Source organism: Marmota flaviventris, chromosome 2 (assembly GCF_047511675.1).
Source record: "Marmota flaviventris isolate mMarFla1 chromosome 2, mMarFla1.hap1, whole genome shotgun sequence".
NCBI lineage: Eukaryota > Metazoa > Chordata > Mammalia > Rodentia > Sciuridae > Marmota > Marmota flaviventris.
The window spans coordinates 124,834,544-124,860,576 of NC_092499.1; the positions used below are offsets into that span (position 1 = coordinate 124,834,544).

Here is a 26,033-nt window from a genome sequence, read left to right on the forward strand (position 1 = left end):
CACCTGTTATCAGACACACAGCTCAGTGACTCAGCCTCCTGACCCACAGAGATGCCTGTGTTCTAGCCCAGTCTTGGTCAGCTGTGCCAAAACAGCTCTGACCAAGGTAATTTTCCAGGTCAAGAGACACTTGTCCATGGAGATTTCAACATGTATGAAAATGACACAGGGTCATAGAGCTGGCAGATGCAGTAGCCATTTCCAGTGACTTAAATGCTGGCAAATGTGGGTTTAAGGGAGAGCTGGTGAGAGTTGGGGGCTACCCTTGATGAAGAGCGCAGCATCTGCTTGGAAGGGATCTTTCATGTGGAAGGTGTGTTCATGTTATTTTATTATTTCAGGAGTGTGAGCTTAAAGAGACAAAATGAAGCCTTTTATTCTTTGGTGTGGTATCTCCAAAATGGGACTTTAGTTTGGGGTTTTTCTTCTAAATCCATGTTGTCAGCTTTGTTCTGAGAGCTGCAGTTGGAACCTCAGTTCACGTTCATTTGTGATATTTCTTTTCTTCCAGTGGTCGGGGAAGAACGCCAAATAATTTGGGTAATCCAAAGACAATTCATAACTGGTAGGATCCCACTAGGGGATTTTTGCTTATCTCACCATGTCCAGAGAAGAAAGAAACAGATTGTAGTTGGGTTTATCTCTCTAAATCAGCTAGACAGGGCTTCAGTGAATCAGAACAAAGCCATGTCATCAGCGGTGGTGGTGGTGGGGAGGGAGGGGCAGGGCCTTTGTGGATTAGATTTACTCTGTTGGGTTTTCCTTATATCTCTGTCTTAGGCTCTTCCTTTTATTTTTATTTTGCTTATCTTTAATGGTGACAAATAAAACAGCAGTATTAAATCAATTTAATTTTGATATTTCATCAATATTTAATATAATCGGAGCAGACACAGATATTCTGAAGCCGGCAGCTTGGAGCCCCTCTGGCCCTTCCCTTGTGTCACTGTTAATCGCTCTCTTGCTTGGGACAGGCAGAAGGCCCAAAGGGGCTGAGCTGATGGGAGGCATTGGGGTCTGGGGGCAGTGGCTCTCCATTGATTGATATGGAAACATTTCAGTATTTTATCACCTATTTCTATGTAGGGAAATTCCTGTCCCATCCACCTACTTCTCCTTTCTTCTCCTGTCTTCAGTTGAGAAGGGAGCTGTGGGAATCTGAACCCAGACCTGCATTTGTGGTCAGCATTCCTGGTTTTCTGCTACATTGCCCTATAGACTGTGCTGAAAACCTGAAATACCTTGCTAATGACTGAGGATTCTCTGACAGTTTTTCTCCATTGACGCCTGATCTTTTCAACCTCATTGACTTGAACAGGAAGGAGTCTCAGGCAATTTTCAAGTTAAAATGTTATTATTCTTGTCCTGGATGTTGAATACAAAAAATGGTAATTTATGCACATAATCTTGTGGGTTTTCCTTAACTGACTTCTTAGATACTCATGGTTCTCTGTGCTGTCATTCAACCTCTATGTGGAAATCAGGTTCTCAAGGCTGTCTTGTTCTTAGGCATCTTTCCCCCCCAGGTTTCTTTGCAGGCCCCACAAGGAGATATTAGGGCAGCTGTAGTTGCTGGCTGTGACACCTGATATGGGAACAAACACCCTTTCACAGGTGATAAAAGTCAGAAGCATTTCACTTTAGCTTTTACCTTTTGCTTTTTACTTGATTTTTTTTTTTTTTTTTTGGTTTTAACTCATCGTTTCCTAAAATATTCAGGAACAAAATAATACAGAGGGCTGAACCAGGCTCAGTGGACAGCATTAGGTTAATAATGTGAACGTTTGTAGGAATTCACAGCTCAGGCTCTGCAGAGGGTCCATCTGAGCAGGAATCCCAACTCTGCCATTGTGTGAGCTACCGAAGTACTAAGAGCTAGAGAAGCAGAAATGTGAGTAGCATAGCGATTGTTTCCTCCATCAGCTTGGTACTGACTCAGGTCCTGATCAGCTGTGTAGTTGCAATTCTTTCCCAAGCAGTGGATGCACAGTAGACTCCCTCTGGTGGGGGAGAGCAGTCCTGGAAGGGTACTGCAGTGCCCAGGGGTGAGGACCCTTCACTTTGTATGACCCAACTGACCAGGCTTCCATATTGCCATCTCCTAGCTCCATGGCACCTCTCTGTAGCACATTTAGAGATTAACAGTCTAAGAGAAGAGTAATCACTGTGTGTCCTGAAGGCACAGGACAACAAACCATCAATTAAAAGAACATTCAGGGAGACTTAAGCACAGCACATTTTGGAACACAGATTTCTACAGAAATTTCACAGCCACTACATTTTATTGGATGTAATAATGTGAAATTCATCTCTGCAAGAAAGGTGCACCTGATGTTGGCATGACTTACTAGAGAATGGTTGTTCCTAGTTATAGAATTGTTATGCCAGATTCGTGGGACCCCAGTAGACCTCCAGGAGCCGAATCCGATGCAATCACACAAGAGTCTTTATTGCAAGCTCAAGCCTGCACTCACAACTGTTTCTGATGCAGCGGTCCCAGGGAGTAAGCTGGTCCTTTGTTCAGTGAGATTTTATAGGTTTTGGGGGGATACTCTATGCATCACAACATCACACAACAAATAATTCCATACTGTGGGAAAGTCAGACGATAACTCTTAACATTGATTAGCAAATTCACTGTCGGGAACAAGTTGGGTAAGGGTGATTGGTCAGTACAAGAGGAGAATTCCTTTGAACTGATTGGTTTAGGCCACGAGGGGTGTACGTGCTAAACTACATGGTTTCCCAACATGTTATCAACCACCATAAACTACTTGGGGATCATCTGGCATTCCAGTATTTTCCCTGTCTCATGCTGATTGGAGGTTGCTAGGGGGGTTGCTATGGGTCCTCACCTAGCCTATCTGAGTCAGGGACACAGGCACTGCAGACCTCTCCTATTATTTACAGACAAACAACTCAGCAGGGTGGGTATGTGCTTAGGAGTGCTCTGTGGGTTTTTCCAAGGACAAAGGTTACGCCCCCTTCCTTAGGACAGGCTTTGCTCTAAGGTAGAGGCTGGTTTCTCAAAAATGGAGTCACATTAGTTTTTCAGAATCTATACCTACCTGTTGTCCTATAATGAATGTCAGTGGGGTTGAGATGACTGGCAGTGAACAGTGTTAAGAAGCAGGTTACCCCTGGTTTACCAGTGTGCAATTTGGAAGCAGAGAATTGTTCTGGCTTGGTCACTTGTGAGATCTGTGTTCTTGTACTTATCAGTGCCTCAGTTTCCTTATCTGTCAATTGATAAAAGACACCTGAAGAATGTTTGGGAATTAACTAAAATGATGCATGTGTAAAGGAAGCTTGAGATTTGTAGGGTTTCACAAAAGGAAGTGGGTTTGTAACATTTCCAGACAGGCTGTGTTAGAAGCTACATGACTTTCTTCTACTTAAGACCCACAGCAGCATCAGAGGGACACGCTACAACAAGGAGAGCCAGTTTTTCCATGTGGCTGGATTCAAACATAAAGAGATGGGTCTCAACTCAAGTTTTTGTGGATTTCAAAGTTGACTCTCGTTTCCCTCCATGCATCTCTGTGCTTCCTACAGCCTTACTGTTGTAGAAGCACTTAGATATTCTTGAAGTTTGTTGCAATGTACAGCTCTTGTGAGCTTCTGTGAGATGTGGTGTTTTCCTCCACAGATTCCTGTGCTCCTGAACCTGAGCCAAGACCCTGAGGTCAGCCTGCCTGCGCCACCACTCATGTATGCCCTGGCCTTCGGTGCCTGCCTGGGAGGTAAGGAGTGCTGACTGCCCCCCAGGAGAGCATGTCCACACTGTTGTCATGCCCAAAGCAACCGTGAGTGAGTATCAGATAGAAAGTAAATTAAGGAGAGCCTTGAAGATTTCCTGAGGGGAAACACATCTTCTCCTTTGGAATGATTCCAGAGCTACTCAGTTCCTCTGTGAAGCCTGTCACTTCTCACTCTCTGAGAACTGCCTCTGACATCCCACACCCATGGCCTGAGGATGATTGTGACTGATGTCTGAAAGTTAATGTGCAACCATACTGTGCCACACGGGAAGTCTGGCTTATGAATCAGAAGCCATCCTCAGTGGCACTTTTCTCTCTTTTCCTTCCCCTTCCCTTTTTTCTTCCTTAAGCAGCAGGGGTGACAGTGGTCAATGAATGAGCCCTGAGAAATAGAGATTCCAACCTAATAGCAGGAAAAAAGATGGAAGGTTTATTTTGGCGGGGGTGATGGGGTTGTAGTTTAGAGAAATTGCAGAGTAAACTAGAATGTTGAATGAAACTGACTTTGGGGACAAAACATGAAGTCTTTGGAAACATGTGTTTGCCTCCAAAGGAGCTGGATCCTTCTCACCTTTAGGAAGCTTAATCAACTTTGGGGAAACAGGAGAATTGTGGAAATCTTAGCTAAACACACCAGATATATTTAAAGTATTTTATTCTTACATCCAGGCATGGTTACATAATCCTGCCTTCTTTGTTGATTGATCTCTATTAAATCAATAACTTTCTTTTTAGTTTATCTCCTTATTTGTGAAGGGGGATTAATGCCATGTAGTAAAGTTTCTATAATTTCAAAAGACAGCTAATTCCTCTAATTCAGTGGTTCAGGACTTAACTTCTCACAAGAGTGCAAAACTGATAAACTTGCTCACAACTAAGAAACAGCTCCAGGAAAGGCAACAGGAACTTCATTCACAGCTACACCTAACACTGGCAACAGAAGCAGAATCCAAGGACACCTGGAGGTACATCCCCCATGTGGGATTTTGTTCATTCAGACTTACTGAGTATCGGCTGTAATAGCCTGAAATTGTGCCAGGCAATTAATTCTTCCCTGATCTTGAGTGGGGAAAAGAGTCACCTTATAGCAGATTGCTACATCCTATCCTAGTAGATGCCTCAAGTCCTCAAGGGGTGCCCAAGAGAGACCGGAGGAAAAGTCAAAGAAGGTGCTCCAAATAGGAAGGTTCTAGCAGGGTCTTAAAGGATGAGAGGTCTCCTGCACTGGTTCTGATTTCCCTAAAACATGTAGGGTGCCTACAGAGGGGAGCCTAAGGGAGAGAGCTTAACATGAATCATATATAAGATGATAACCTCAAATAGGATCAGATACTGATGAGCTCACTTGTGAAGTAGGGATACAACAGTAGGGAAAAATATAGGTTATAAATCTTGGGATCTTTTTAACCTAGCAGCTCTTGTTACTGAAAGGCACTTGCTTCCAGCATAGCAGATGATCCATTGTTCTGGCTATTAATGTTATACTTTGATGAGGGATCTCTCTCTCTCATTGCCTCAGGGTTTGGCATTTAAAAAATACTGTAGTAGCTGGGGGTGATGAATGCCTGCAATCCCAGTAACTCAAGAGGCTGAGATAGGAGTATTGAAAGTTTGAGGCCAGCCTCTGCAATTTAGCAAAACCCTGTCTCCAAATAAAAAATAAAAAGAACTCAGTTGTAGAACATACCTGGGTTATACCCCCCCACTACCCAAAAAAAAATACTGTGATAAAATCTACATGACATAAAATTGACCATCTTAGTCATTTTTAAATGTGCAGTTCAGTGGCATCAGATATGGTCACATTGTACCTAACTCACATTGTAATTCACATTGTGTATCTTCCTATTGTAATTCACACTGTGTCAAAACCATCATCCATCGCTAGAGTGCTTTTCATCATCCCCAACTGAAATTCCATAACTATGAAACAGCAACTTGCCATTCTTTCAGTATTTGGCATTTTGAAGAACTCTTTTTTTTTTTGGAGGGGGGTCAGGGACGGGTAACCGGGATTGAATTCAGGGGTAGTTGACCACTGAGCCACATCCCCAGCCCTATTTTATTAGAAACAGGTTCTCACGGAGTTGCTTAGCACCTCATTTTTTTTTTTTTGCTGAGGCTGCTTTGAACTTGCAATCTTCTTGCCTCAGCCCCCTGAGCTGTTGGGATTACAGGTGTGCACCACCACACCCAGCTTGAAGAACACTTTAAATAGAGGTTTTCAGTTGATATTAGGATTATCAGTTACTGTATAAATTAGGAGAAATTCACTAGATAGTTTGAAAGAAAAACTTCTTTACTGGTCTGACCCCAATACTTTTTGGTTACTTTTTTTTTTTTTAATTAAGTTAAGAACAACTTAAAAAGTCTTTAAAAAAATCTTAATGCAAAGTTCCTGGAAAGCAGAGGCTGAGGCAGTTTTGCACATTAAGGGTTGCTCAGTAGCTGCAATCCTAGGGCAGAAACACTGAGCAGAGGAAGTGACATGAACTCAAAGAACAAGGGGAAAGAAGAATGTTTCTGTGCGTGGCTATTGAGAGATTGGGGACAATTAAAGCAGCGTGTGGCTGTACTCAAACCTGTTGCTTTCTCTGGGTCATGTATCTTGAAGGACAGGTGGCTCTTTAACTTGCCAAAGGGAATGCCAGTACCTAGAGTTCATTTTCATGTTTTCTGTCAAGTGGAAAATTACTACTGGTATGGGAGCATGGCCTATTTAATCCAACTTGCACTGGCTGACCTAGGAAGTTAGGCCGGAGAGTCTTTGTATGAAACGTTCATCAAAAACAGGGCAGGGAATAATTTTCAAAATGGTTCTCATTCTCTCTCTAGATCCATTGATCACATGTCCCTGTAGGATAACCCAGAAATGCCAAGACATATAGCAGCTGCTCATTGCACACTTCATTCCCCATCTACTTCTATGTAAATGGAACTGGGGCAGAGGCTTGAGCTGGGGTAGTGACACCTAGGATCACTTTCTCCCTGCTCCATGGAACCTATGCCATTTGTGGTGCCATGAAAACCCTGCTAGTATTTTACAAGCTACAGGCAGTCCCTGACTTACAAGTGATCTGACTTAACAATTTTTTGACTTTGCAGTGGTGTGAAAGTGATATAAATTCAATAGAAACCATTCTACAAATTGTGAGTTTTACTCCTTTCCTGAGCTAGCACTCTGCAGCAAGACCCCCCCACCTCTCTCTCTCTCTCTCTCTCTCTCTCTCTCTCTCTCTGTCTCAATGCTGGGCAGTGGCAGTGTGCTGTAGCTTCCAGTCAGCCACATGATCACAAGGGGAAACAACGGATCCTCTGCAGTGAGTGTGGTGTTGCTAAGCTAGGGTGTTTGCTAGGTGAGGGGTATTCAAAACATTTTTTACTTAAAACATTTTCAATTTATAATAGGTCTGTTGGGATGTAGCCCCATTGTAAGTTGGGAAGCATTTGTACTGCAACAACCACTGTACCACTGTACTGTATTTGAATAGTACACTTGCAATCTTAAGTTACTCCACAATTGCTCCATGAGATGTCTGGAGGTGGAGGTGGTTCTGTCCCCATCTCCCACAGGTGAAGTTGGCTCCCTTACATTTCTCCTGCCCATGACAGGCAGGATAGGCAGAGGGTTCTTTCCCTGGAAGGTAGCTGACACGGAGGTGTGTAGGAATAGCCATTTGCAATCAAGGAGGCTTGAGCGGGTGTCTTTGGGGGTAGAGGAGGCTTCTGATGATTTCCCTGTTCCTGAGAACAAACTTGCTTCTTCCTTTGGACACTGCCATTTGACAGAGATGCCTGGAGTCATCTCCAGTCCGAGTGTGGGACCAGCTCTGTGCATGTTGGTGGGTGGTGGAACACACAGAAGAACAGAACAAATCCTGTCGGAGCCCTGCAGAAACACCTTGGGGCTTGCTCCTTCTCTGACTGCCCATCACATGAGAGGGAGACAGAGACTTTCTCTATTGCTGTCATCATCTTGTTTTGCATGTTTCTTTCATTATATCCCAAAACTTCTTAATAGAACAGAAATGATCAGTGGTTTGCAAAAGTTACAGTGCCTAGAAGATTGGAGACTGTGAGCTATTCTGAATCCTTATCTAGCAATTCTTTCTGCTGTACCAAGCACATATAACTCACCACTGGGGGGCTGACCCAACTCCCTCCCCAACTTCTTCTCTGTAGCTCCCTAGGCCATGTCCACTTTGGTTGTCTCATTTTGCTGACTAATAAGACAAAAGGAAAGACTATTTAGGAACTTTTTGAAATGCTTTTGCCTCCCTCATACAAACAGGTGGGTGCCCATTCTCTTCCACATCTTCCTGCTTCAGATGTGGTCATGAAACTATCTCATGATAAAAATAGATGCTCAGAGAATTAAAGAGACCTGCCTCTGACATGAGACATTGAATGGAGGCTCACCAGCCCCTCACCTCCAAGTTTCTCATTCCATGAGAGATTATGCTACTGTTAGTCAGGTTTCCTCTTTCATATAATTGAAAATATCCTTAAAAGAAACAGGATTAATGAGACTTAATAAGATAATGTTTTACATCCCAAGTCAGGAGGCCAGCTGACTTCTTACAAAGGGATGGCTCAAAAGGCAAGGACCTAGTTGGGGAGGAGAGGTCAGGTTATGAGGACGTATTCTGGTTTAGGGAGATTTTGAGGGGACAGCAATCTCTATGGTGTCATCCACACCACATTCCCAGGAATGTGGGCGGAAATCCAATGTATAGAGCCTGCACAATGAGCTACATGACATAATCCTGTACCATCCCTGCTCATTTCTGTGTCATCTACCTCCCCAAGGCAAAAGTAGGAACCCTGCCTCATTTCTTCATGGGGACATGGATCCTCCTTCTTCTTTTTGTTTGCAGAAGGTCATTCCCTTGGGCTGATATGCTGTGGGTAGTTACAGAGCAGTGTCTCCCAGATCACCAGTCCTCCACAGAAAGAGTCTGTTCTTCAAATGTTTAGGCACAGATGTTAGCACTCAGCTACATTGGCTGTATCTGGGTCATGTAACCATTCCTGTTAGTTGATTGCCACAGTTCAAGGGAAAGAAGAGGCCCATTGGCTTGGCCATGCAGATTCACCCTTCCCCGAATCAATCATTGTGAGTGTGTGAGGGGAAGGGGGAGATCTAATGATCTGATTGGCTGGTCTTGGCTCTATCCCTTACCCAGGCCCTGAGCACTGGCTTATGTTCATGTGTGTACAGTGTGTCTCTCCTCACCTTGTGCACTGTCAAAAAAGACTTACCTGAGAAGGTATTTCATATGAAGGAGATGCCCTTTGGTGAACAGTGCCAAACTCCATTGTTTCACCTGGTTGTTTTCATCCATTCTTTCATTCACTGAAAGAGTTTCCTGGCAGGTGTCTGGGCCTGGAGCCCAAGGAAGGCAGTTTTTGTCTGAGATTTCATTCCATTGTCTCAGAGGACACACATTCTCACCTGTGGTTCTTAGCTCTACTTGCATTTTCCCCTAAAGGTTACATACCGTGTGATTCCACTATGACTTGCCCATTCTCCTTAGCATCTCTCTCTCTCTCTCTTTTCTATCACAGAGAGGATATAGTCTATCTGAGAAGGAATCATGGTATTTTTAAGCAGAGAACTTATTTTCTGGTTGCAAGTGTGTGTCTAGATATTTATTTACAAAGCAATCACTTTGATCGTGCCTGTAAAGTAATCATCAAATCAACGCCTCTGAAATGGTCCAAATATCACAGAACAAAAGAGCAGAAACCTACCACCAAGATAAATTGGAATTTTATTCTATTTTAAAATTTTTGATTCCAGGTAATGGGACACTGATTGGAGCATCTGCAAATGTCGTTTGTGCAGGAATTGCAGAGCAACATGGATATGGATTCTCTTTCATGGAATTTTTCAGGTACTTTAAAAAACTCATTTAAAATTTCTGTTTAACTACCTAGTTTGAGACTTACTAGATTTTTTTTTAACGCAATAATGCATTCTGCTATACACGGGGATAAGTATACATTTAGCAATTAGAGAGACTCTGGTATAGGTGCAGTTAGCCCAGAAAGAAAAAGGTATTAAAAATTTATTGCTGGAACTAGCTCTGTCACACAGAGGCTGTTATGAATAATTCAGCTTGAACCTGGAGTCAGGAAATAATGGTGGGCTTGCTGGATATTTCATGTTTGCTGTTCTCTTGAAAATTTTGCTGGGGACTGTGCCTTGACTGTCCATTAAGATGGTGCATAACGAGAGTCTGACTTCCTCCCACCAGGGATTATAATATCCCTGTTATCAAGGATTATATTGCAGACTGGGGTTTGGATCACCATGCTGAAGGTATTCTGGAAGCAGACACTCCACATGTGGGCATGTCTCAGGAAGAGCACACAGAGGCAAAGTCTAGAAGAGGGGAGCAAAGCTGGTCTCTATGAAGGAGAACTTGCTCCAAAGGTGTTTTTTCTACTCTTGGGGCTTAGTTCCCTGCACACCTGTGTTTACCTGGCACAACTGCACCTTGCAAGCTGGTGAGTGAACAGAATAGTCCTATAAAATGGTGCTATCAAAAATGAACTTCATTCCCTTGGAGTTGAGTCATATTTCCATGGAAGTTCTTCAACTACAAACTCAGTTGGGTATATGCACAGTAATGGGTTTCAGAACCAACCTTCAGCTTTGACTGAGTGGCAGAGTAACCCACAGCTTGTGGAGATAGCCATGCCTGCTCCAGGCACTTGTTCTTCCTCAGGGTGCTGAATGCCTGGGCTTGGGCTTGGGAAAGAACCCTGGCCGTCATATCCAAGCAAGGACTAAGAATAGTGATCTTGTCCATTTTTAGTTGTTATAACTAAATATAACAAAATAGCTATATCTGGCTATAGAGTTTTTTTTTTAAGCTCACAGTTCTAGAGGCTGGGAAATCTAAGAGCATGATTCTGTCTGGCATCTGTTTGGCATCTGGTGAGGGCTTTCTTGTTGCATTATAACATGGCAGAAAGCTTCATGGGGTATGGCAGAGCAAGTGTGCCATGGACAACTTGTTTATATAACAAATCTACTCCCTCACTAACCAATTAATTCAGATATTAATCCATGAATTATTTAATAAATTTATAAGGGTAGAGCCCCCAGGACCCAGTCACCTCTTAATGTTCCCACCTCTCGATACCATTAACATGTGAATTTGGAAATTAAGTTTCCAATAGATGAAATTTTATTTTTAATATTTAGTTTTTAGGTGTAGTTGGATGCAATACCTTTATTTCATTTATTTATTTTATGTGATGCTGAGGATCAAACCCAGGGCCTTGCACGTGCTAGGGAAGCACTCCACTGCTCAGACACAACCCCAGGCCCATCCAACAGATGAAATTTGAGGGACACAGTCATACCACACAGCAACTGCTCTGTATGTAGAGAATGCTGCCAATTTGGGGCAGATTTACTATATTGGCCACTTCCCTGGTTTACGAAAAACTAGCAATACTTGTCAATTTTGCTGAGATATTAATTTGAATGATACTCCTTGGATGTAGGAGGAGTTGCTGAGCTAGTGATCAGGCTATGGGGGATACTGAATGTGTGTTTCCCTGCAGGATTCTGGGCACATTGCTGACCCTGCTGTTTAGGGACAAGGTGCCAAATTTAATGATTGACCAACTTATTCCTGCTTAGACTCTCATCTGCCTCTGCTGAGAATAAAAGGAATGATCCTGTCACTTAAGAATTTTCTTGTGAGGTCAGCATTCAGCAGGATGGCCCACCTCATACTGCCATCTTCTCATCTTTGCTCCAGAGCCAGTGAGGGTCTAGATTTAGAGCACAGCCAAGAAGGGGATTCAAAGATGAGTCAAGAAGGGAATTTGAAGACGGGCTGCAGGGGAGATACAGACTTGTTCTGACAAACCAGCAGACCCTCATTTGGGTCAGGGTCCTAGTTTCTGCAGAGCTGAAGGGCTGTCACTCAAGTGTGCCTAGCCTCTTTGGTTAGTCAAGCATGTGCTATACTGGCCCCTCTATTTCCTCTCTACTTTCAGAGTGCAGTGAAACCTCAGGGCTATTGTGTGCTATTGATTGATCTCACAGGGAGGCCTGATCAGAGGTATGATTAATCTTATGAAACAGAAAAAGAGAGTTTTTAGGACAATTATATACCCACTCTGATCTTCCCCTAGCATCACTTTGGAATATTCATTAGGACATCTGTCTAAGGAAAAAGGTTGGTTTCAGACCACTCAGGACATGTGAAGTGTATGTAGATGGTGCATGTGTACAATGAATTATTCTTTTACATATTTTTTCACATAAAAATTTTATGAGCTGTGTGCATAGCACATGAATATACATGTGTATATTATATTGAAATGCTGTGATGATTTTCAGGAACTTGGTGGTCTCAGAAAGCTTGGGCAGGGCTGCTAGTTGTCTCCTCATAAGCTCATTAGCTCCTGGACTTATAAATTATGTCTATTTTTTGGGAAAAAAAATGCCCTGTGGTTAGTAGTCAAGGGCCATGCTTTATTTTGGTCTGATTATAGTTGTTCTTCTAGCTGCCATCCTTCTTAGTAGGTCCCTGCTATGGGAAAATCAGAGCAGTTTTCCCAAGGTGTGGTCATCTAATTGTTGTAGGGCCCTTGTTTGCACGAAGTGCTGAATTTGCAATTACATATTCACTAACTTGACTTTTATTTACCACATTTAAAATTTTATTTCTTTAAAAGGTAGCTTCTTTATGATTCACAGTTCAAAATGTTGACTTCCTGCTTCATTTTAAAAATCACTACTTTTCTGATTGTGTAAATATGTTTTAATGAAAAATATGTAAAAGAATAAAATATAAACATAACCTATAATTTTGCTACCCAGAAATAACCACTGATTATAGTTTCTTGGGTTTTCTTACATTTTCCCTGTTTACCATATGATACATGTTATTTTTTTTTTAAGTTCTAAAATCACATGACATTCTACCTTTTATTCTTCATAATAAACTGTGAGTATTTAACAGGCCATTAATCATTCTTCCAAAATAGGATATATTTATGCATACCACATGTGGATATATCCCTGTTTATTTCTCCTTTGTTGGACATTGAGATCGGTTCTTGTTCTTTGTTCTTAACATTGACGGGATAATAAATTTTGCTTTATTTCTGATCATTGAAAATAAATTTCCTGATATCCAGTTGCTGGCTAAGTGAATCGTGTTTTTAAATATTGACAAACTGGCATCTGGAATGTTGCTATTGCTATTTACAGCACCTCCCTACTGAGACACATTCCTGCCATATTCAACACTCATTGCCCATGTGGCAGACTACAGCAGATTCACATTCTGTTATTATTAATTCTACTGAGGTTAAACTCGTTCTATAAAGGTATAGTATATCTGCATGTCTCATTTTATAAACTTTCTATTCATATTATTTGCTTATGTCTTTCTCTTGGGAGAATTGAATTTCTCCTGTTTTTTTTTTTTCAAGTTGTCTTTGCATCTCAAGGAATCAGTTCTGACTGATTTTGTGACTATTTTTTAAGTTCATTTTGGTCTTTTAAATTTTACAAGGGGCTTTTAATGATTGACCTACTTATTTCTGTTTAGATTCTCATCTGCCTCTGCTGAGAATAAAAGGAATGATCGTGTCACTTCAGAATTTTCTATAGTCAAACAGATAAACTTTATTGTTTTTATCTAAACATATAATGGTGTTACTAAAAGTTTTAAAATGAAACTTTTTCTTTCAAGACAATCATAGATTGATGTGCAGTTATAAGAAATAATGCATAGGAATCCTATGTATCCTTTACCTAGTTACTTCCAACAGTAGAATCTTGAAATACTGGAGTCTAACACTACAACCAGGGAATTGAAGCTGATAAGGTCAGAGTGCAGAAGATCCCTTCCCACAAGGACTGTTCTTTTATGAGTCACCTTCATTTTACTCCCACCTTCACCCTCCACCACTGGACAAAATTCTAAAATTTTGTCATTACAAGAATGTTATATAAGTGGCATTATACAATATGTGGCCTCTTGGATTGGCTCTATGTCACTCAGCATAATTGCCTAGCAGTTTTGTATATCTGTACATATATACATAATCCACATATATATGTCTCATATATCAGTATTTTATTCATTTTATTGCCTTCTATGGTAAGGATATCCATAGTTTGTCCAATAACTGCCTTTTGGAGAACATCTGAGTTGTTTCCAGATTGGGACAATTATGAATAAAGCTGCTATTGCCTTTTATCACAGTCTCTGGATGGTTTATTCATTCACCCAACAGGTTCTTATACAAAGCAAAAATTTTGAATCTTGTTGAGGCCCAGTATATAATACTTTCTTTTTAATTTTCCGTTTTGAGCATCAAAAGCATGAGAACTCTTTGCCTAGCTGTAGATGCTAAAGATTTTCTTCTAGCTTTTTAAAGTTTTAGTTTAGTTTCACATTTTATATTTAAATGCATACTCCTTCCTTCCTTCCTTCCTTCCTTTCTTCTAATTAGATATATATGAGAGCAGAATGCATTTTGATTCATTGTACATAATTGCAACATGACTTTATTTCTCTGGTTATATACAATGTAGCATTGCACCATATGTGCAATCATACATGTACCTAGGATAATGATACCCATTTCATTTCACCATCTTTCCTGCCCCCATACCCCCTGCCCTCTCCTGCCGCAGTCCGGCTGGGCACAATAACCGGGAGGTGACAAGCAACTTGTGAAGGTTGAAGTGGGAACTGCTTTATTACCAGGAACTCAGTGGGAACTGAGCGGGAACTCAAGGTAGCGGGCACCCAAGGTAGCAGGAGCCGCTTTATTGCGGAGCAGCAGAGGTATATATACCTTACTGATTACACACAGCTTGTCTCAATTAGCATCATCTAGAACAGTAGTCAGCCAATAGGGAATCCTCATCATCTTAATGGCTTGGTTGCGTTGCCTCACAAACCACTCCTCCTGGAAAACTGCCAGGCGCCATCTTGACTTGATTTGTGGTCCGCAACACTCTCCTCCCTCACCTTTGCCCAATCACAGTTCCTCCACTTTCCCCATACTCCCTCTCCACATTATGGATCAGAATCCATTTATCAGAGAGAACATTTGGCTTTTGTTTTTTTGGGATTGGCTTACTTAGCTTAGCATGATGTTCTCCAGCTGCATACATTTATCTGCAAATGCCATGATTTTATTCTCTTTTAATGCTGAGTAATATTCCATTGTGTATATACCATAGTTTCTTTATCATTCATCTATTGAAGGGCATTAAGGTTGGTTCCACATTTTAGTTCAGTAGCTGCTATAAACATTGATGTGGCTATATTACTATAGTATGCTGATTTTAAGTCCTTTGTGTATAGACCAAGGAGTGGGATAGGTTGGTCAAATGGCAATTCCATTCCAAGTTTTCTAAGGACTCTCTATACTGCTTTCCAGAGTGGTTGCACCAATTTGCAGTCCCACCAGTAATGTATCAGTGTGCCTTTCCCCCACATCCTTGTCAACACTTATTGTTGTCTGTATTCTTGATGATTGCCATTCTGACTGGTGTGAGATGAAATCTTAAGAGTAGTTTTGATTTGCATTTCTCTAATTACTAGAGATGTTGAAATTTTTTCATATATTTGTTGATTGATTGTATATCCTATTCTGAGAAGTATGTGTTCAGCTCCTTAGCCCATATTTTGATTGGGTTGTTTGTTTTTATGGTGTTGAGTTTTTTGAGTTCTTTATATATTCTGGAGTTTAGCACTCTGTCTGACGTGCATGGGGCGAAAATTTGTTCCCAAAGTGTAGGCTTTCTCTTCACCTCATTGATTGTTTCTTTTGCTGAGAAGAAGGTGTTTGGTTTGAATCCATCCCATTTATTGATTCTTGATTTTATTTCTTGCACTTTAGGAGTTTTGTTAAGGAAGTTGGGACCTAATTTGATGTGATGAAGATTTGGGCCCACTTTTTCCTCAATTAGGCGCAGGGTCTCTGGTCTAATTCCTAGGTTCTTGATCTACTTTGAGTTGAGTTTTGTGCCTGGTGAGAGATAGGAGTTTAGTTTCATTTTGCTGCATATGGCTTTCCAGTTTTCCCAGAACCATTTGTTGAAGAGGCTATCTTTTCTCCAATGTATGTTTTTGGCGCCTTTGTCTAGTATGAGATAACTGTATTTATGTGAGTTTGTCTCTGTGTCTTTTATTCTGTAGCATGGGTCTACAAGTCTATATTGGTGCCAATATCATGCTGTTTTCATTATTATAGCTTTGTAGTAGTATAGTTTAAGGTCTGGTATTGTGATGCCTCCTGCTTCATTCTTCTTGCTAAGGTATTGCTTTAGATATTCTGGGACTCTTATTTTTCCAGATGAATTTCATGACTGCTTTTTCTATTTCTATAAGGAATGGCATTGGGATTTTAATTGGAATCAAATTGAATTTGTATAGCGCTTTGGGTAGTATGGCCATTTGACAACATTAATTCTGCCTATCTAGGAGCATGAGAGATCTTTCCATCTTCTAAGGTCTTGGTCAGTTTCTTTCTTTATTGTTCTATGGTTTTCATTATAGAGTCTTTCACTTCTTTTATTAAGTTGATTCCCAAGTATTTTATTTTTTTGAGGCTATTGTCAATGGGGTAGTTTTCCTATTTTCTCTTTCAGAGGATTTATCACTGATGTATAGAAATGCATTTGATTTATGGGTATTGATTTTACATCCTGCTCCTTTTCTGAATTCATTTATTGCTTCTAATTTTTCTCTATTTACAATAATGTTGGCCTTGGGTTTAGCACAGATAGCTTTTACAATGTTGATGTGTGTTTCTACTATCCTTAGTTTTTCTAGTGTTTTTAATATGAAAGGGTGCTATATCAAATGCTTTCTCTGCATCAATTGATATAATCATATAATGTGATGAATTATATTTATTGATTTCCATATTTTTTAAGAGAGAGAGAGAATTTTTTAATATTTACTTTTTAGTTTTCAGTGGACACAACATCTTTATTTTATTTTTATATGGTGCTGAGGATCGAACCCAGTGCCCCACGCATGCCAGGCGAGCACGCTACCACTAGAGCCACATCCCCAGCCCAAGTTGGTAGGCTTTTGATAGCGTCTTCTATTTACTTGCTTAAAATTGATCTGTTTAAATTGTAAATGTACTTTTGATTCAGTTTGGATTGATCATATGCCTCTAGAAATTTGTTGGTGTTTTTGAGGTTTTCTATTTTACTGGAGTGTAAATTTTCAAAATAGTTTTTAATCGTCTTCTGTATTTCAGTAGTGTCTGTCCTGATAGTTCCTTTTTCATCACAAATTTTACTAATTTGAGTTCTTTCCCTCCTTCTTTTCATTAGGGTGATTAAGGTTTTGTCAAATTTTATTCCTTTTTTCATAAAACTAGCTTTTTGTTTTGTCAATTTTTTAAAATTGTTTCTTTTGTTTCAATTGTATTGATTTCTGCCCTGATTTTAATTATCTCTTGTCTTCTACTTCTTTTGGTGTTGGTTTGTTCTTTTTCTAGAGCTTTGAGATGTAATGTCAGGTCATTTACTTGTTGACTTTTCCTTCTTTTAATGAATCAGCTTAATGCAATGAATTTTCCTCTTAGCACTGCCAGTGTCCCAGAGATTTTGATAAGTTATTTTGGAGTTCTCATTTACCTCTAGGAATTTTTTTTTATCTCCTCCTTGATGTCTTCTGTTACCCATCATTCTAAAGCATATTATTTAGTCTCCAGCTGTTGGAGTATCTTCTATTTTTATTTTATCACTGATTTGTAATTTCCATTATGATCAGATACAATGTAGGGTAGTGTCTCTATTTTTTTTTTTGTATTTGCTAAGACTTGCTTTGTGGCATAACATATGGTCTGTTTTGGATTCATGTGCTGCTGAGAAGAAAATGTATTCACTAGTTGATGGATGGAATATTTTATATATGTTTGTTAAGTCTAAATTATTGATTGTTTTATTGAATTCTATAGTTTCTTTGTTTAGTTTTTTTGGGAAGATCTATCCAATAATGAGAGAGGTATTTAACATCACCTAGGTATATTATCATCACAGTCATACTGTGTTGTGTTCTATTTCATTCTCGTGGTTGAGAAGGGTTTGTTGGGTAGACATGGATGCCCAATTGTTTGGGGCATAGATATTTATGATTGTTATGTCTTGTTGATATATGAATCTCTTAAGCAGTATGAAATGTTCATCTCTATCCCTTTTAACTAGCTTTGGTTTGAAGTCCACTTTATCTGATGTGAGTCCACTTTATCTGCTTGTTTACACAGTCCATGTGAGTGGTATGTTTTTTTCCACCCTTTCACATTCAGTCTGTAGATATGTTTTCCAATGAGAAGAGTCTCTTACAGGTAGTATATTGTTGGGTCTTTTTTTTTTTATATCCAATCTGTCAGTCTATGTCTTTTAATTGATGAGTTTAGGCTATTTACATTCAGGGTTATTATTGAAATATGATTTTTATTCCCAGACATTTTGGTTTTTAACTTAACTTGGTTTCTCCTTTGATTGGCCTTTCCTTTAGTGTAGTTCCTCCCTTTGTTGATTTTCATTGTTGTTTTTCATCTCCTCTTCCTGGAATATTTCACTGACAAGGCTCTGTAGTGCAGTATTTCTTGCTATAAATTGTTTTAACTTTTGTTTATCATGAAAGGTTTTTATTTTATCATCATATCTAAAGCTTAATTTTACTGGATATAAAATTCTTGGTTGGCATCCATTTTCTTTGAGGGCTTGGTATATGTTGTTCCAGGATCTTCTGGCTTTGAGGGTCTGGGTTGAAAAATCTGCTGAGATCCAAATTGGTTTCCCTTGTATGTAATCTGATTCCTCTCTCTTGCTGTCTTTAAGACTCTATCCTTATTCTGTATGTGAGGCATTTTCATTATAATGTGCCTTGGTGTAGATCTGTTGTAATTTCGTACATTTGGTTTCCTGTAAGTCTCTTGTATTTGATTTTTCTATTCATTCTTCATGTTTGGGAAATTTTCTGATATTGTTTCATTGAAGAGGTTGTGAATTCCTTTGGTTTGAATCTCTGTGCCCTCCTCTATCCCAATAAATCTTAAAATTGGTCTTTTGTTGTTATCCCATAATTATCTCATAATTTTTGGATGTTCTGTTCATGGTTTCTTACTACTTTCACTGTGTGGTCAACTTTATTTTCAAGATTATATATTTTGTCTTCATTATCTGATGTTCTGTCTTCCAAGAGATCTAGTTTGTTGGTGATGCTTTTTCTTGAGTTTTTTATTTGGTTTATTGTTTCCTTCATTTCAAGGATTCCTGGTTTTCTTTTTTCAGAACCTCTCTTTCTTGAAGTAATCTTTTGCTACCTGTATTTGCTCTCTTATCTCTTTGTTGGAGTGATCAATTTTTGCCTATATTTGCTCTTATGTCATTCTTTAATTCACAGATCGTTTTAATTATGTACATTCAGAACTCCTTCTCTGACATTTCATCAACTGCATTGTCAATGGATTCTATTATTGTAGTATTTTGGTTTTGAGGGGCACTTTATTTTTTTTTCCATGTTGTCTATGTGTCTTCCTTTCTTGCAGTGCAGATTTGAGGTATTACAGTTTCTACCGTATAATCTTATCGTGTCCTTACAAATTACCTGAGCCTCATCTTGATGCTTCCAGTCCCTGGCCAGTGCCTAGATGGATGCTACTGCAACTAAAAGTGGTGGTGGCAATAGCAGAGGTAAGTCAAGGTAGCAGTGGGTGTGTCCCAAGATATATGCAACCATTTTCAGAGATGGGGCTGAAGGGTGGGCCTTATAATGGCGTTGGGCTGCCTGTTTGGAGATAACAATAACAATTAACTCATGTATCTGCTTATAATTGTATTATATTACTGTGTATATCATATTTTACATACTGTGCTTCTCTGTTCTATATATTTTTTCTTTTATTTTCTAAAATTTCTTTTTGTAATTAGGAAGGTTCATGTTTTGTTCTGATAATTGCCTTTGTTTTCATGCTTGATCAAATGACTGTAGTCCTCTTTTCTAACTTAATCTTTTACACCTGGTTATTCTGACTCTAAGGATATGGTTTGACTTCTGCTTATTGCTACATGACCATTGATAAGTTTATTTTACTTTTCTCTTCTCTCTACCTACTTGTGGGCTGTATTATTTCTGCTTTCCAAACATATAACATCTATGTTATTCTTTTTTTTTTTTTTTGTACAGGGGGTTAATCTCAGAGGTGCTTTACCACTGTGCTACATCCCCAACCCTTTAAATTTTTTTTTTTTAATTTTGAGACAGTATCTCACTGAGTTGCTTAGAGCCTCACTAAGTTGCTGAGGATGGCCATGAACTTTCAATTCTCCTATCTTAACCTTCTGAGTTGTCAGGATTACAGGTGTGTGCCACTGCCCCTGGTATAACATCTGTTTGTTATTCTTCTGTTATTACTTCCTTATTTTGGTTTTAGATCTAGAATTAAGTCTATTGGATGCTCACCATTGGTCTTTTTGACAGGTGAAGTTGATCTTTAAGAAAAGTTTCCAAGTACCTGAGATTTTGCAGGTTTCACTGTTTCGTTGGCCTTACATGTAATAGAGAGCTTGGCTTCATATCTAATAAATCCTTGGCTCATACATACTTGTTTTGAATTTTGTGAAAATGTTGCTGCGTTGTGGCCTCATTTGGGCATGTTTGAGGGAACCCTCGTGGGAGCCTAATTCTCTTACTTTTGTAAGCTGTTTGATCATTTTGCTGTAGGCCTGGAGGATTTTGAAATTTATCTTTTAAGTTTAATAGTTTTACTAAAATATCCTCAGGTAACCCACAGACCTTCTAATGTGTAGAATTATGTCTTCTTTTCATGCCAGAAAGGTTTGCTGGATCATAGGCTTAAGTAGTTGTCATGTTTTATGTTCTCTTTGTGTCTTATCTTCCATTTCAACCACTTTCTCACATTTATTTTACTACTTTATTTTTATTTTCTTATTTCTTTGTTTCTTTAGTGCTCCTTATGCTATTTTCATTTGATTATATTCTTTCTGGAATGCCTTATGGTTTAATCATCATTTATGACAAAATTTGGACTCTTTATTTGACTTCTCATTTTATTTCTTTGTGTTTTTGTTTATTTCTGCTCTTAGTACTTGGGTTTCTGATTCAAGTTGGTTTTTCATATTCCCATGTGCTTATTTGCATTTATATAATTCTGTACAGAGTGTTGTAATACAGTATTCTTCTTCTTATTATTATTACTACTGCTATTATTACTATTATTAGAGTTCACATTTTGCTTTTTGGAGACATCCTTATATGCTTCAATGTTTAAATTTCCATGCTCAATTTTATTCTCATGGAAGCCTTGGACAGGTGACATTTCCTTTATACATACACAAAAGGATAGGCTGTCCATTTGGGTCAATTCCAAGATTCCTGGCTCCAGAGTACCCTGTTTGGTCAGTGCAGTGCTTTGTATATTCTATAATCTATTGTTTTTGCTTTCTGATGGATCTGGAGGATTTCCATCAAGTTTGGTTCTTTTTTATCTTACAGGATTGTATATTTTCTCCTCTGGTTGCTTTCCTGTTCACCTCCCAGTTCCCAGGGGCACCCTTGCCTTCCTGGTTGCTGTCTTCTCCCCAGAAAGGATGCTGCCTGAGCTGTCACCTAGAGCTTGTGCATGTTCATGTTCTTTTTCTGCAGTCTATGCACTGATCACCCACGATTATTTTCCAGTAGATTTATACTTAGAGTGGTCTTTCTACTTCTAGCTGTTATTTTTTTCTCAGCTTTATGAACTTTATTAAACTCTTCTCTTTTTCATGAAGTTTTTCTAAACTCCTCTGGTTGTCTGCAAAGGCTTGGGACAGGAATATGAGAGATAGCTTTGTTGGGGACTGATGTTTATTTCTCTACTGATAAGTGGCATGAAGTTTCTGGTGTTGTCTTTGGTTATACTGAAAATTGTGGAATCTGTGTGGTTTGAATCGTGTTTCTTGTTGACCTATTTAGATTTTGTGAGCAGTGTGCACAGATGTAGACAGTATTGGTGACTGTCATGACCTTGGCTTTCAGAACCCCTGTTCTCCTTGTGAAGAGAGTGACATCATTAACTCCCAGTTTTATTTCTGTTCTTTCTACCATGACTCTCTCTTCTTTGGTATCTGCTTCCTTAGGAAGGATAAGACTTTTTGTTGTTGGAGATTAATTTTAAGCTGGAGATTATTCTACTGCTGGATTTTTCACTGGTCAGAAATACAGTCTTATGGGCATTCTTCCATGGGACCAGGCTACCCCCACTTCACTCCTACCCAAGCAATGTATACAGGTCAATAAAAGGTTGTTTCATCAGCTGATGGAGTAGATTTTTCACTATTTCTTTAAATGAGAGACACATTCTATTGAATTTTGTTGTGAAAGTTAGCTCCAATAAATTTTTTTTGTCACCACACTTTGTTTTATTTTGAGATTTATTAGGACATAATTAATTATTGTGCGACTTTAAAAACATGATCAAATTGGTAAATAAGATTAAAAAGAAAAAAAATCCAGAGAACAAACTGTTTAGGAAACACCAGAAGCAATGTTTGAAGGTGTCCTGGCTTTGTTTAGTGTGATTCAAAAGGATCATGACCGTTGACTAACACAAAATCAGAATAAAATTCTTTGTAGATTTATAAAGCCTTCCTTCTATCTGCTGCTTTGGGATATCTAGCTAGACATTCATATTTTCTCAAAGGTCAAAACAGATGCTAATGTAATAATATTGGGTGTGTTGTTAAAGGTTAATCTCTGTATTGATCACAATGCTTAAACTCACTGAACCAGAGTCAAATACTTTCTTGTCTCCTGAGAGTTAAAATCATGGATGTGAGATCAATATTTTGTGAATGTAAATTTCAGTGTTGGTCTTGCCCATGTATTATGTAAAAGAAAGAAAGAAAGAAAGGCAGGCAATTTTTTCACATAGCCCTTCCCTTGCTGAAGCAGAAGTGGGCTTCAGTCTTAGAGCATGCGTATCTTTTGTAACTGGAGGAAGACAAAGCCAACCACCCCTCCTTCTCCACCCTTAATACAAACACAAGGAAGCTTGCCTGTTGGTTTGCACCAAGACTTCCAGCCTTCAGCTTTGGAATGATGCTGCTTGGGCAAGTTAATACATTGAATGTCAAATATCTCTGATCAGTGGTCATAATTTGGGGCAGAAGTTAAGAAGGTTTGGGACATTGGAGGGCTGTTTGAAGTTCTTGAGGACAGAAGGGTTCCACACGGATTGAGGAATCCCTAAGTGTCCTGAATACACATCGGGAGAGTTCCAGGTGGTGCAGTAAAGTTTCTGGTAACTGCTTAATGATTTTGCTCTTTATTTTTTATGAAAGCAATGGGCTCATTTTGATGAGGGATAACCAGCTTGTGCCTCCTTGGGTGCTGTCTAGGAAGTAATGCCCTGTTACCTCTTAACTGAAGGAGAGTCACTCAGGCCACTAAGGAACAATGGAGGGATGACATGCAGCACCAGCACAGTGTTGGTGGGTGCTGGAGAACAAAGACCTTTATACTGACTAGGGGGAGATAAAAGCCCACCGCCATTGTATCCCATTGCAACAAGCCTGAGATGGTGCCTGAGCTCAAGGGATCTTGGCCACTTTGTCTTTATCTCAGCTATGATGGTCACGTAGCAAGTCATCCCAAAATGTAGTGGATCAAAGCTGTAATTATTTCACTCTTAATTCTACCATCTCCACAGAATATGAAAAAGCCAACTTGTTTCTGCTCCACTCAGACTCTTAGGGGCTCCCTAAAGGCTGGAGGCTAGACTCTTCTGAGGTTTACTCATTCACAGGTCTGGTATCTGGGCTTTGGAGACTGAAAGAGCTGGGGGCCCAAGTGCTGAGGCCTCTTAGGAATCTCTCTATAACTCCATGTCATCTGGCCTTCCCAGATTCTAGGGTAGAAACATTTTGATGGAGGAATGTGTTTGTCAAGACATGTGGATTAAAGTATAATAATGTAGCCAGGCGTGTTGGCACATGCCTGTTATCACAAAGACTTGGGAGGTTGAGACAGGAATATCTCAAATTTGAGGCCAGCCTTGACAATGTATTGAGAACCTATCTGAAGATAAAAAACAAAAGCCAGGTGTGGTGGTAAACTCCTGTAATCCCAGTTGTTTGGGAGACTGAGGCAGGATTACCCTTTCAAAGCCAGCTTCAGCAACTTAGCGAGGACCTAAACAAGTTAGTGAGACCTTGTCTCAAAATGAAAAATAAAATAAAAAGGCTATAAGAACATGCCCCTGGGTTTAATCCATGGTACCAAAATAAATAAATAAATAACATTTTAAAAAAACATAAAAAGGGCTGGGGATATAGCTCAGGGCTAGAGGGTAGAGCACTCTTGGGTTCAATCCACAGTACTGCAAAATAATAATAATAATAATAATAATAATAATAATAATAATATCATAATATCAAATTTGGAAACTATGTTATGTCATTTCATTTATTGTAGATATGTAGCTCACATGATCTTGGGTTTGCTTTAGCCATTCTCAGTTGGGTTTTCTATCACTTGTAACTGTAAGAGTCTTAAGTGATACAAAGATTCAAACAAATCTGTCGTCATTGCATGATGTTTTTTAAGAACTCGTGCTATGTCTCAAAGAAGTATGTGTTAATCACAAATTGACTCTTGCCTTCTGGGCCCCCTTATATCTAGAAGGCCTAAATTCTTATCAAGGAGGCCTTAACAAGAGGCGGGCCTATCTACTTTGGAACCCCCTGGATTGGTGATTTGGGTAATAAGCTGCCCACCGTGGTTTATCGTGTGCCTCATTGACCAAGTCCATAGGAGATGGTACTTGTCAGAGTGATGTGTGAATCTCTGTGCAATATCCTGTTACTCTTATGTGTGTACTCCTGAACCTCAGCAGGAGTCACTGATTAACTGTGGAATTTGGCTAAAAGAGAGGCCAATTTAGCAAAATTCTGCCATCTACTAGTAAGTATTTTTTTTTTTTCTTCACACTGATTCTTTAGTTCTCCAACACTGAGTAAGTATCTTACCATTTAATTCAATTCTGACACTAGCTCTGAGTGAGCAACAGACTCCACAGGTAAAGAGCTCAGGTCCTCAAGACTGCCCTCACTTCAGACACCAGTCACAACTGTCAGGTCACCTACGCATCTAGTCAATTTAGCTGCAAAGTCGGGTTCCCACAACGCCTCTCCACAGGTTCTCTAATTTGCTAGAATGGCTCAGGGAACTCAGAAAAGCTCTTTACTTGTCTTTATTAATTTGTTATAAAGAATATCATGAAGGATACAAATGAACAGTGAGATGAGGAAGCACATCTGGCGAGGTCCAGAGGGTCGTCAGTGCAGGAGCTCTTGTCCATGAAGTTGGGGTGCATGGTCTCTCAGCATGTGGATGTATTCAGAACTCTGTTACTTAGGGCTTCATTATTTAAGGTATGATTGATTAAATCACTGACTATTTGTGATTGACTCAATCTCTAGCCTGCTCTACCTGACAGGGGTCAGTGGGGTGTTCACAGATGGTTGTGAGTTTTTTTGTAGAGACCATTTATTGAGAAGGGGGTGAGAGCCTGCCAAAGAGGCTGTTGTTCTTAAAAAACACCATGCAATGACAACAGATTTGTTTGAATCTTTGTATCACTTAAGACTCTTACAGTTTTGATTCAAGCTCCGGTTCCCCTGCTTCTCGTGACAGTTTCTTTATACTCTAAAACTTTATACTCTCAAATATAAACTTGAAAACTGATACCATGAAGTAGTCTAAAGGGAAATTTCCCCATGTCTTTTGCATTATCAATTTTCTTACAGTTGGAAAGAGCTCCAATGGGACCACTTATAATCTAAAATAATTGTTTTTATGCAGATTGTTTTCTGTATATTATTAGTTAATAGAATGACTGAAATTCTCAATTCCAACCATTATGGTACCCAGAAAAAAATTAGCAAATTAAAATAATTTAAAATGACTTAAGAAGACATAAGAGATTTAAATGACTAGAGAGTAAATGTCCTGGTAAAGGGGAATAAAGGGAAGTGGGGGTCAGATAGTTCCAAAACATCACTACTCATCTTTTGGTACAATCTTCATAAGCAAATGTGTGAATGTAATAATTTTCCCAAGGACATAAATGATGGAGTGTAGCTCACTGTTCAAGGATGGTGGTCATATTGGGGGCTCTGAGGCTATCCTCTTATGACAAATGACATATTTGTTGTATTAATTTGCACTTTTTTCTGTAGGATATGCT

The 26,033-nt window shown here is 39.4% G+C and overlaps 1 protein-coding gene across 1 annotated transcript in view; it reads left to right on the forward strand.

Annotated features, from left to right (window-relative positions):
* The window catches only part of Oca2 (OCA2 melanosomal transmembrane protein), a 336,227-nt gene that overhangs the window by 219,328 nt on the left and 90,866 nt on the right, over positions 1-26,033 (forward strand). Inside the window, exons 21-22 of the mRNA XM_027925820.2 lie at positions 3,650-3,743; positions 9,565-9,658. Coding sequence (XP_027781621.2) covers positions 3,650-3,743; positions 9,565-9,658 — 188 coding nt within the window. The remainder of the gene's footprint in view (positions 1-3,649; positions 3,744-9,564; positions 9,659-26,033) is intronic.